At 36.3% G+C, this 12,937-nt stretch overlaps 1 protein-coding gene across 1 annotated transcript; it reads right to left on the bottom strand.

The window, feature by feature from the left end:
* Positions 1–271: 271 nt before the first annotated feature.
* Positions 272–12,306, bottom strand: LOC311579634 (vomeronasal type-2 receptor 116-like; the record flags this gene model as incomplete). The annotated part of the gene is made up of 4 exons (XM_084750383.1): positions 272–1,176; positions 3,855–3,978; positions 10,046–10,273; positions 11,641–12,306. 4 exons carry the CDS (start codon positions 12,304–12,306, stop codon positions 272–274), a joined length of 1,923 nt encoding a protein of 640 aa, XP_084606509.1.
* Positions 12,307–12,937: the final 631 nt, after the last annotated feature.

The following is a 12,937-nucleotide window of genomic DNA, read 5'->3' as shown; positions in this document are numbered from 1 at the left end:
GACATGTACACTTTGGCCAGTCTTTTGATCAATTCCTCTTTGAGGAACTGTTTTCCTGTGCCAAAGGTGAAAAGGACATGCTCAGTCCTGATGCAACTGGGTGAGCTGGGTGAATGAGAAGGGGATCTTCACTTATCTGAGGAATAGAAGAGAGGCAATGGGAGAGAGGGAGGAAGGGTGGGACTGGAAGGAGAGAAGACATTGGGTCTACAACCAGGATGTAATGTGAATAAATAAATTATTTTCAAAAATGGATTTGGGAACTATGCCTCTAGTAATATGATTTCTCCCTGACCTTTGGAAGAAAAATTGTGTGTGGCCTGAATACAATTGTGTAGCACTTGGGAACAAAGATGCACCCCAGCATCCCCGCACTGGAAGACAAGATGGAAAAAATCTCCACAGCCACCATGACCTTGCCCTTGGTGCTATGGTAGACAGGGAGGAAAGTGATCCAAACAGTGCAAAACACCAGCATGCTGAATGTCAAGAACTTGGCTTCATTGAATGTGTCAGGCAGGTTCCTGGCCAAGAAAGCCACAGTGAAGCTTCCCAGGGCCAGGCAGCCTAGGTATCCTAGGACACAGTAAAATGCTATAATTGAACCCTTGTGGCAGACAATAAGAATGTGGTCATGCTCAGAGTCTGCATCAATATCAACAGAGGGAGGCGAAGCTCCTATCCAGATTGAAGAGAGAATAATTTGGATGAGTGTACAGAGAGGAATGATGTAGTTAAGTGTTCCTGAAACCAGAATATACTTTATCCTTCTTGCAGGAGCTGTGACATTGAAAGCCAGAACCACTGTGATTGTTTTGGCCAACACAGTGGAAATAGCCACAGTGAATACAATTCCAAATGTGATTTGCTGCAGGATGCAGGAGACTGAGTTTGGATGGCCAATGAAGAGCAAGGAGCAGAGAAAACAGAACATGAGAGACATGAGTAAGATGTAGCTCAGAGAGCGATTATTGGCCTTCACGATGGCAGTGTCATTGTGCTTCAAAAATACCCCAAGAACTAGAGTTGTTAGGCCACAGAAACCCAAGGCCATTAAGGCCAGAGCCATCCCTAAAGGGTCTTCATAGCTTAGAAAGATCACAGCCTTGTGGATGCAGTGATTCTGCTCTCTGTTGGCATACTGGTCCTCAGGACACTTCACACACTGGTCCATGTCTGTATCAGAAAGGAGAGATTTGTTAGTACAGCTTCAGCAGTTTATTGACAAGACATTTCAATAAGTCTAATGGGAGAGCTTTGCATTACCATCATTTTTTTCTGATAATATAATCAAACAGCATTCTCATACAACAATGCTTCTACTTATTAATTCTTATTATCTTTATAGAAAAAACATATTTTGTCTATATAAAAGTGTTGATGAGATCATTTACCATGTTTGCAGAAAGCAAATTTCTTCTGGATGCTATCATGTAATGACCGAGTCTGGTAAATTCACAAAATCTAAACTCATTAACCACAGTGTGACTGAGTGTCTTTTAAAATCTCCTTTCCCATGCATTCAGTCCCTCCTGAGTTAACTGACTGTTCATGTAATCCTTTCTTTATTAGAGATGGAAACTGAGTTCTGCTTGGGAAAAAAATTGATAGCTTTTCTAGTTCCTGGCCTGAATATAATGATATCTAAGGAACAATAAAAGAAATCATTAGGTGTGTGTATGTATGTTTGTGTGTGTGTGTGTGTGTGTGTGTGTGTGTTTATATTTGTATGTCCAAATAAATGTAAGAGTTGTGCTCATAAATTTGGAAATCATTTGTGAGAAATAGGATGTGAGTGTGAGAAGTAAAGTTTACCGGTATATAAATGTAATATAAAGGTTTGAAATTTGTAAAAAATAAAAAATAATGATTAATTTGTCCTTTTTAATGTTCTAATCTGATGCTATGGAGAAAGAATCCTTGAGTCTTGATCATGAGAAGCACTAAGTCTACCACTAAAGGTAGAAACTTCTCTGCAGACTGAGCACTACAAAGGCCTTCATCTTGACTCCACCTTCATGAGAAGCATTCAGCATCTTCCTGTTTCCCTCTTTCAGTCTCTATGAGACCCAAACTCTGTGAATAGACTCTGAGGTAAATTTTACATCAATAAGCAACATGGAAGAAATAAAACAAAACCCACATACAAAAGTGGCCTAGATTTTTTTTCAAGACAAGGTTTCTCTGTGTAGCCTTGGCTGTCCTGGAAGCACTTTGTAGACTAGGTGGGCCTCAAATTCACCGTGATCCTCCTGCCTGTGCCACCCAAGTGTTGGGATTAAAGGCATGTGCCACCACACCCAGATTTTTAGGTGGAATAAACTACTTCACTCATAATATGCTCTTTTGAAATGGCAATGGTAGGCAATTTCATTGGAATTGTGCTGATTCATTAGATAGTTGCACACAGTTATAAGGTGCTTCCTGGTTTTTAAGTCTTTTTATGTAGAACGATTTATTGATGGGCAATTGTAACTAGCTATTTTGCCTGAAGTGTTGGAAAGTTAGCTGAAGTATGAAGAGAATGTCTTGCTCTTGGAGAAAACGTGAGTTCAGTTCCCAGAACCCATGTGAGGTATTTCAGCACTGCCTGCAAATTAACTATAGAGGTATTAGTTGCCTCTCACCTTCATCTGCCCTTATGTACATATACACTCACAACATACATACACAACTATAAATAATATTAATCATTTTCCATTTATTGATGTAAATACCATTAGTTCTTATTCATTATAACATTTAAAACAATTTTATTACAGTTTGTTTAAACATTATGGATGTCAGAAGGCAATTCTCAGAGTTCTTTGTCTCCTCTCACTATATGGGTCCTGGGAATGAACTCCAACTATCAGTCTTAGTGTCAAATGATTTAAATGTAGAGCCATATTATTGGCCAGAAATGTATTTTAAGAACTTGAATTTCATTGCATAGTATCACAGGCAAATGTTGGAAAAACTATTCATTGTCCATTTGCATTTAGCCAAGCACGAATTTATAATGATTTTACTACTGTAGCTTTGTAGGTTGCAATAAAATTTTACTGTTTTTACTAATTACTTTCGTTACAAAACTGTTCAAATCTATTATTTCATGAAATTATTATTTGGGAGCTCTTTATAAAATATTTTATATAAGACTCCTTATATTTTGTACACCATGTGTACAATTATCCTCACCTTCCTAGAAACAAATCACAGCAGACAATTGAAAATGGGTGAGGGAATAACAATTGGGATATAATCACAGTAAATTACAATAAAGAAGGCAGAAAAAGAAAATAGGCCTCTATAAATAACACAAATTCTGTCTCATATTCAGCAGTTTCTGATAATTTTACATGTAATATTTTTATCTCTACTCTAATTTTTCCAAAGATACAGACTTGGTTTCTAGCATCTCCATTGCACATTCTATCAGTTCCGGTGCCATAATCTGTCCTATGTTGGATTCTGTGCATATATAGTGTACATAAACTTATGTAGGGACATACATACATGCAGAAAGACTAAATGCACATTTTGAAAATTCATGACTGGATATTTCTGTGCATGTGTTTATAGGGGAAATTAATAAACAGAACAGATCTCATACAGAATGTGCTCACACTGCGCTGTAATTTTGTTTCTTTGAGAAATATGATGTGACAGAAACTGAATCAAAATTTACATATAGGCAAAAGGGTTTTTGTTGTTGCTGTTCTTGTGACACTGTTAATGTTTGTATTCCTGTGACTGTTAATGGAAAAAATGATATATGTTATTTTTGTAGTTGCCTTTTAGACTCCTTCAGCATTTCTTTATTGGTGGAGAAGAATATCAATGTAAAGTTTATCACAGCAGCAAACACTCACTTGTTCCATTAGAAATTTCATTTTCTGGGCAGGGGATGCAAATAAAGCAGCAGGTGGACATTCCCTCCTTCCTGAATTTTCTGAATCCAGGACGACAGTCAGCACTGCATACAGAGGGCAGCATCTGAGGAAATAAGACACATATTGAGTTTTACCTACTTCATCCATAACTATATTATATTAGCATGTTGGGATATCAATAAGCTTATTTTATATACAGAAGCTGAGGTACCACATGTCAGTTAGCACTTTGTACAATGCAAATGTGTGAATATATTTAAACAAGTTGATGAAAAGTTGAGTTTTTTACCAAATCTAAAACATTATGGAAACAGAAATTTAGAGTACTTTGTGCAAACACTATAGAGATTGCAACTTGGTTTTCTTCTTGATTTTCATCAAGCTGGCACAAAGTACAGTAAAAAGGTAGAGGACATTGAATGAACTTTATCTGCCAACTTCTCTGTATCAGAATAGCCCTTCTTTCTAACACTAATGAATTTTATTATTTGGTATCCATTGTAGGCATGCCTAGTCTACTAAAGGCAATGCTCTTGCTAGGCAAGGATGTATGAGAAATGAAACAGAACAAGCCATAAGCATAAGTTCTCTCAAGGGCCTATGCTTTAGTTTCAGTCCACAAATTCATTCCTTATCTTCCCTTGTCTATAACACATGAGCTAAAACAACCTCGAAAAGGAGGATGCAAGGGATGGGGTAACAATTGAGATGTAATATGAATAAATTAATAACTATTTTTAAAAAGGAAATTTGCTGACTGTTGCATGCTCTTTTGAATCCTTCATTCAGTACTAAGGTTTATGTGAAAACCACATTGTCACTGGTACACAGATTCATCTCATGTTCTCCACATATGCACTTAAGTAGAATGCTTCCTTTTGCTGTGGTGGTTGTGAAACAGGGTCTCACTCTGTAGCATTGGAATACCTCAATTCCCTATCTAAAACAGGGAACATTGCTTTCTCTCTTTTTTTTACTTGTTCTATTAATTTATTCATATTACATCTAAATTATTATCATATCCATTGTATCCTCCCATTCTTCCATCCTTTCTACTTTCACCCTAGTCCCCTCCCCTATGTCTGTGACTGAGGTGCACCTCCTCTCCCTATATATGATCATAGGGTATCAACTTTCTTCTTGATATCCTGATATCTTTCTTCTGAGTGCCACCAGGTCTTCCCATCAAATGGACGTGGTCAAATATGGGGCACCATAGTTCATGTAAAAGTCAGTCCCCATGCTACACTCAACTATCTACACTCAATTGTCTAGATCTGGGTTGTGGTTTGATGATTACTGCACATATTGTCCTTGCTTGGTGCCATAGTTTGAGCAGAACCCCTGGGCCCAGATCCACCCATCATAATGTTCTTCTTGTAGGTTTCTAGGACCCTCTGGATACTTCTATTTCCCCAGTATCCCATACTTCTCTCACATAGAGGCACAAGAGGATTTCTTCACATCTATCCCATTTTCCTGGTAAGTGAAGAATTTCATGGGACATTCCCCTTGGGCTAGTGTCCAATTATAAGTGAGTATATCTGCCTTTAGTCATCAGGGAAATGAAAATCAAAACCACTCAGAAATTCCATCTTAGACCCATCAGAATGGCTAAGATAAAAAATTCAAGTGATATCACATGCTGTTGAGGAAGTGGAGAGAGAGGAACACTTCCTTATTGCTGGTGGGAATACAAACTTGAACAAACAATTTGGAAATCTATATCAGAAAACTGAGACCTTTGAAATATACCTAGAAGATGCTCTAGCACACAACAAGGGCATATGCTCAACCAGGGCCAAAGCAGCCTTCATCATAATAGCCAGAACCTGGACAAGCCTAAGTGTTCATTAGTAGAAGAATGGATAAAGAAACTGGTACATATACACTATGGAACACTACTCAGCTATTAAAAAAAGGAATTCCCAAAATTTGTGGAAAATGGATTCAACTAGAAATTATCATACTGAGTGAGTTAACTTAGAAGCAGAAAGACTCAAATGGTATATACTCATTTATAATTGGACACTCTCTCTTTTTAAAATATATTTTCACAGTGTGGCACATGGTAAATTTTTTTTATTTAAGTAATTTATTCAGATTAAATCTCATTTTTATCCCCTCACTTGTATCTTCCGATTCCCTATCCCTCCCACTTTCATCCTATTCCCCTCTCCTAGATTTGTGACAGAAAGGGACCATCTTCCCCACTATAAGATCACAGCCTATCAGGTCCCTTCCTGGTAGCCTGTTAACTTTTCCTCTGAGCATTAACAAATCTTCCCACCAAGAGGAAATGGTCAAGTAGGGGTCACCAGAGTTCATGTCTGAGTCAGTCCCTGCTATCCACACAATTGTGGAGAATGTGGTGTCCATTGCCTAGATCTGGATAGTTGTTCTAGGTTTACTATATGCATTGTCTTTGGTTAGTACAGTATTTTTAACTGACCCACCTGGGTCCAGATCTGCCAGCCTTAATTTCTTCTAGTTGATATCTAAGACCCTCTGGGTCCTTCTATTTCCCTATTCATCCTTACCTCTCTCACCTAGAGTACCAGTAGGAAGTTGCAGTATCTATCCTAATCTCTGGCTAGGTACTTAGAAAGATTTTAATGACCATTTTGAAGAAGAGTGGAGACAGTGCATATTGTTGCCACATTTCTGTTCAATATTTTAAGCCATGGTCTGTCTGTCACACTGCCTGCCTTGGATTAGCTATCTAGGCCAAACTGTTTAAATATCAACAGAGAACTTTCTAAATCTGCATAAAAAGTGTTTGGAATAAAACATGCACTACACCTGCCTGGCTTCACTCATTTTTTAAATTTTTTTATTAATTTATTATTGTTACATCTCAATGGTTATCCCATCCCTTGTATCTTCCCATTCGTCCCTCCATCCCATTTTCCCCTTATTCCCCTCCCCTATAACTGTTCCTGAGGGGGATTACCTCCCCCTGTATATGCTCATAGTGTATCAAGTCTCTTCTTGGTATTGAATTTTTTATATTTTTCTCTACTTCTAGTAGAATGCTTTCAGTTTGTTTGCCATAAAAGTCCTATTCTGTCATGACATTACCTGTTCTTTGTATTCCAACATGTTTCTTTTTTTACTCTGAATAGATGATAGACTTATTTACAATACATTATGAGTATTTTGTATAACCATATAACTCCATCTTAGAGTGTATATATATGATTTATCTTCGTGAACTGATCTGCATTTGTGAATCATGCTTGCATTTATTGAATGAAATATACTTGGGTGTAGAGAACAAATGTTATGGTGTGTTGTTGAATTGTCTTGATAGGTGTTTATTTAAGAATTATTCAATCCATGCCCACCAAAGTAAATGTTTTTTCATGGATTTTGTTTGTTTGTTTGTGTGTTTGTTTCCACTTCATAATGAATTACCACCCACATTTTTATAGAAGGATTCTGTTCAGGTTAAAAATAACATATTTCCCATGGAAGTAACAAAAATATTTGAGGGTGTTGTTGTTGTTTTATTGAACCAATCTTGTTTTCTATGGATTTTTCATTAGAGATGTGATCAATAACAATAAATTATTATTGTTGATTATTTGGTGAATATTGTCTACTTATTGATATTGTAGTATTTGAAAGTTTCCTAATAGTTTCTTTTCTCTGGAGCTTAGTGCTTTTTATGTGTTCCTTTGATTCTTGCATTCATCATGTAAAGTGGTTCAAGTAGTGTCTTTCATAGTGAAATTTCAGTGCTTATAAATTCCTGTGATTGTGTCTATTATTGAACTCTGTTCTGTATCCTTCTGTTATGAAAATAACTTTTCTGTTTTATTTACTGTAGTTTGCTGTTAAATGTTTGAAACACATCACTATTACTCTCCTTCTGTAAGAATGTCCATGGTGAAATTGACTGATATACAGATGAGAACTTGCTATGACAGTGTCGTCCATACTGTAGCCTTCAACTTTATGTCTTTGTTACAAAATAATTTTTAAGTTAAATATAACAAAGGTTGTTCATTTACTGATTTTGAATGTTTGCTATATAAATGACTATTGTATCTCAATGGGCACACATCTTACTTGAAATTTATGATTACATTATACTGGATATAGTGTTGATAAGTTGAATGTGTCCTTCTTTTCCTTTTGTGATCTGGACTGTAAATCTAATCTTTTAATCAGGAACCTTCAAGTCTCCTATATAATAATCTTATGTTTTGTTTTATTTTTGTTATTGTCTGAATTTTCTAATATTTATGTACAATATTCAAGCTTTGTGATCTTGTCTTTATCTTGAACTATTGTCTTGCTGAGACTTTTTACTTAGAATTTTATTTAATTTATTTTGTTTTTCCTTTACTTTCTGTTTGAATATTTTTATTATTTTGTACTTTCATGGAATTCCCTTTTCTCATGCTTTTTCAGTGACTTTTTTATGTTAGATTTTGTGATCCCTTTTACCCTTCCGGAGGTAATTTATGTCTCTTCTTCTCACTTTTCATAGAGCATTCTAATAATCATTCTTTCATTATTTAGCATATCATTAAACATACTCTTATTTAAGACTATGACTGTAACATTTTTAGTTAGGTAGATTTGATATCATCATTTTTATGTTTGTTTATTTCTGCATGTATCCTGATATGCATATCTGGAAGCAGAGCAATGGTTCTATATTTTTTAGTATTGAGTATTATTCCAGTGCATGTTTTTGTAATGCTCAATCAAGCTGTGTAGAACATACATGAGATTTCACTGTTGACATTATAGGCATATATATTTCAGTAGCTAAACTTTAGATCCTGTGTTCCTTTACATAACAATGATTTCCCTTATCACTATGAGAAGGACTATTAACTGCAAATGCCAGAGTACATGAGCAACCTGAATTCCTTGACTTAACATCTTTAAAATTTGAACAACTTTGTGGTTGCATAGTTCAGATTACCTTAAAAGAAACCACATCAGAACTCATACCAATAACATACCCTGGAGGTATCGTGGAATTTTTTTATTCACAAATTTCTACACAGCAAAAAAGTATTACTACCAAATACCTCCAAATACAGAGAAGAAAACTAGACACCAGTTCATTAGTTTGAATGACCTACAATTAAAAGGGCCATGCAAGGATACTGTAGTGAGGAGTTTCTTTACATTGCACAATTCAGAGCTAAGGCATGGAAAAACTGTGAATAATAGTTGATTTCTTGCATCCATTTTGCACATCTAAGCTGCTCACATTTCCAGAAATCTGCATCACCCTTCTAATGTCCACATACACCATATACGCCAGTGTTGCATGGACATATATCCAGATAGAAAACTCATATACATATGAAAAAGAAAGAAAATACAAAATAATAATTCGTAGAATATTTAATATGTATCACAAAATTATTACTTTATGATTAGGGAGGTTGATGATTTAGGGATTCTTTGTCGGAAAGCTTAAGCAAACATACAATAAAATTGTTGCCTTCTCTTTGATCACTTCCCCCTGATGGGGTCCCTTATCAAATCACAGAGGAAAAGTATGCAGGCAGTCCTTATGATACCTGATAGGCTGGTGTCAGCGAGTAGTAGAGAACAGTTCCCCTCTCTGAGGTCTAGGGAAGGGGCATGGGGGAAAGAGGACACAGGTTGGACCTGGGAGGACATGAGGGATTTGGCTAAGCCCGGGATGTAAAATGAATAAAATAAAACTTTTAAATTAAAACAGTAATTAAAACTAAAAGAAATGATGATTTTGCTTTCTAATTCCTTTGTATTTTTAATTTACTGCATCATTATAGTTAGCCTTAGTCTCTAACTTTTTTATCAGAGATTCATAATAAGTGAGGAAATCACTATATATTAATAAGACTGGTACCAGGAGTATATGGCTCACTTTTATGGAAATATTATAAATCAGTGATCAAAATCTATTTCATATTCATATTAAAAATAAAAACACATTTTTTGTTATAATAAAATACAATGTAACTAATGTATGAACTCCTTGAAGAATTAACATCAAAAATAGTGAAAATAAGAAAATGTAACACAGGAGACTAGAAGTGGATTCCTTATGGGACAGTTTTTTCATTTCACTAATTTATAAAAAAGCAAAAATGGACCAAATACACAGTGTTTACTTGTATGTAATGGAAATCAGTACAGTTCTTTCAACACACCTGTAGAATTCCTGTGGCCCACTCTAGCATGTCTTCAGATAAATGCAGCTGTTGACCATGTGGTAAATATAGACTAACTTTTCCTATCTTCACCTTAAGATCAAAATCATGTGGGAGATTCCAAATGTAGAAAATGTCATACTCTTTCTGAACTTTTTCTTTCTGGTTCATGGTCACTTTGTCTCCATTAGGACTAGTGAAGTCGGTCTTTCTCATCAAGGAGTGCATCTGAAATACAAGCAGCAGTATATAATATATAAGCCCTTCCCTAATGGGAGAAAATGTATGATGATTTTATCTGAAATACAATTTTATTGAAGGTATCTTGTGGAAATTTTCTTGAAGTGAAAATGATATATCAATTTGTTATAATGTTTGCAGAATTTTAGTTCACTGAAAGGAAACTACAAAACACAAGCATAGAAAAGCACATATACATCAAACATAGATTTGCAACACACACACACATGCATCTGCACACAGAGAGACCTACATCTATGCAGAGTTACACATATAATATAGCCCCATGTTTGTTTACACAGACATTAATATACATGCCCAGACACACATATGAGCATACAGGCACAGACAGACATATACACCCAAACAGACACACAAGTACAGAAATATACCATACTCATACATAGACACACACATACACAGACAAATGTACGTATGGAGACATATTGAGATACAAATATTCACAGAGAGACATTGACACAAAAACATATTTATGCTCACAATATCAAAGGAGAGATAGACAGGAACACACACACATACACACACACAACACACACACACACAGAGCAAGAGAAATACATATGTGCAGTCCAAAATACAGAAACACAGAACACACAGATACATGCACTGAAAATTACAATCAGAAACACATACAAAATCAGAAACAAACATACTCATGGGCATTGAAACACAGAAAATTTATGGTCACTTCTACAAACAGACCGATAGTCAGATGGACAGAAACACACAACCACAAATGCACACATAACTGTGCACATACACATAAACACAGATATACATACCGATACACAGGAACACACTTAAACAAACAAATACAGTGAGAAACATATATTCAAACATAAGAGAGTGTGTGGGTGTGTGTGGGTGTGTGTGTCTGTGCATGTGTAATGAACTGATTCACATAACTATTTCTGTGCAATTATACTAAAACTTTGAGGAAGGTGAACAGAGACTACATTTGGGGAGAATCAATTGAGAAAACAAGCCCTTTAACTTAATACCTCAAATTTCAGAATTAACAAACAATCATCTCATCATGGAGACAATTAATGAGAAAAGACTAATTATCTCTCTAGTATTAGAACAGGTATGATTATATTCAGTTGCTCTGTTACAGAATCACTGATTTTCACTGATAAATGGTGTCTTTCATTCCAATACCTTTGTATTAAAGAACTATACATAGCTCTAGATTTATTGTGTCAGCATAAAAAACATTTAGAAACCTAGGTTTTGGGGAAACATTTCCTAGTTCACTCAGTTAATCATCTGAGAGACCTTTAAAAACTATGACATTGATAAGATCATGTATAATCCAATAAAAGAAACACTACCTTGGAGCAGATATGATCATGCTTTTTCTCATTGTCAGTTGGCTGATTTTCTACCTGTTGTAGAAGCACCTCATGAAATACATGGGCCAAAACATATGCAGCATTGTATATGTCATAACTGCTATCACTGAAGGCCATGTCAAAAGTCTGTGCCATTAGCCATTCCAAGGAGGAATTAGTTGAACAGTTTTTCAGTGTCTTCCAGTTAGATGCTGAGGCTTCACAGTTAAACTTCATCCACTTCAGTCTTGCCAGATATTTATCTGAGTATTTGAGAGGGTTCAATGTCTGGACAAAATTTTTAAAACCTGAAATCTTGCCATGGTGCTGTGCAAAAGCAAGAGTCACTTGGAATGGGTTGGGTGTGAGATCTCTCTTATTTGTAGGAACATCCCACTGTGAGGTGGTGATCCATGTTCTTTGTATACCTAGAGATTCCCACATTCTAAAGGCCACAGCAAGAGTACTGTCTATGTCACCAAAAAGGATAACAATTTTTGTCGATGATGTCATGATTTGGTTGTAATACACTTCAGCTCTTGACATGTATACCTCCATATTCACTGGGATCATGTTCACAAAGGCAAAACAGACTGTGTCCTTTTCCACCTCTCTTTTCAAATCTGAGAGAAATTGTGTACCCTGTTCATTGTCAGAGATGGCCATCCCTACCCAGTTGCAGTTTTTTTTTAATTTATTTTTTTTAATACATTTTTATTAATTTATACATATTACATCTCAGTTGTTAGCCCATCCCATGTATCCTCCCATCCCTCCCTTCCTCCCACTTCCCCCCCCTACTCCCCTCCCCTATGTCTGTGTCTGAGGGGGATCTCCTCCCCCTGAATATGCTCATACGGTATCAAGTCTCTCCTTGGTGACCTATTATCTTTCCTCTGAGTGCCACCAGGCACCTCCATCCAAGGGACATGATCAAATATGGGGCACCAGAGTTTGTGTGAGAGTTAGATCTTCTTCTCCACTCAACAGTGGAGAATGTCCATCGGCTAGTCCGGGTAGGGGTTCAAGGTTTTTACTGCCTATTTTTTCCTTGGCTGTTGCCACAGTTTGCGGAGGACCCCAGGGCCCAGACTCGCCTGTAGATTTCCAGGACCCACTGGATCCTTCCATTTCCTCTTTCTCCCAGGCTTCTCACACCTAAAGTTTCAATAGGATGTCCTCCCCTCTTACCCATTATTCTGGTAGGTACAGTTTTTCATGGGGACGTACACCTTGGGCTAGTGTCTCGATATAAGTGAGTATATACCATTTAGCTCTTTTTGCTTCTGTGTGAACT

Source organism: Acomys minous (genome assembly GCF_964271855.1).
Source record: "Acomys minous genome assembly, chromosome: 12".
In the NCBI taxonomy this organism is placed as follows: domain Eukaryota; kingdom Metazoa; phylum Chordata; class Mammalia; order Rodentia; family Muridae; genus Acomys; species Acomys minous.
This window is presented reverse-complemented; position numbering and strand designations above follow the sequence as displayed.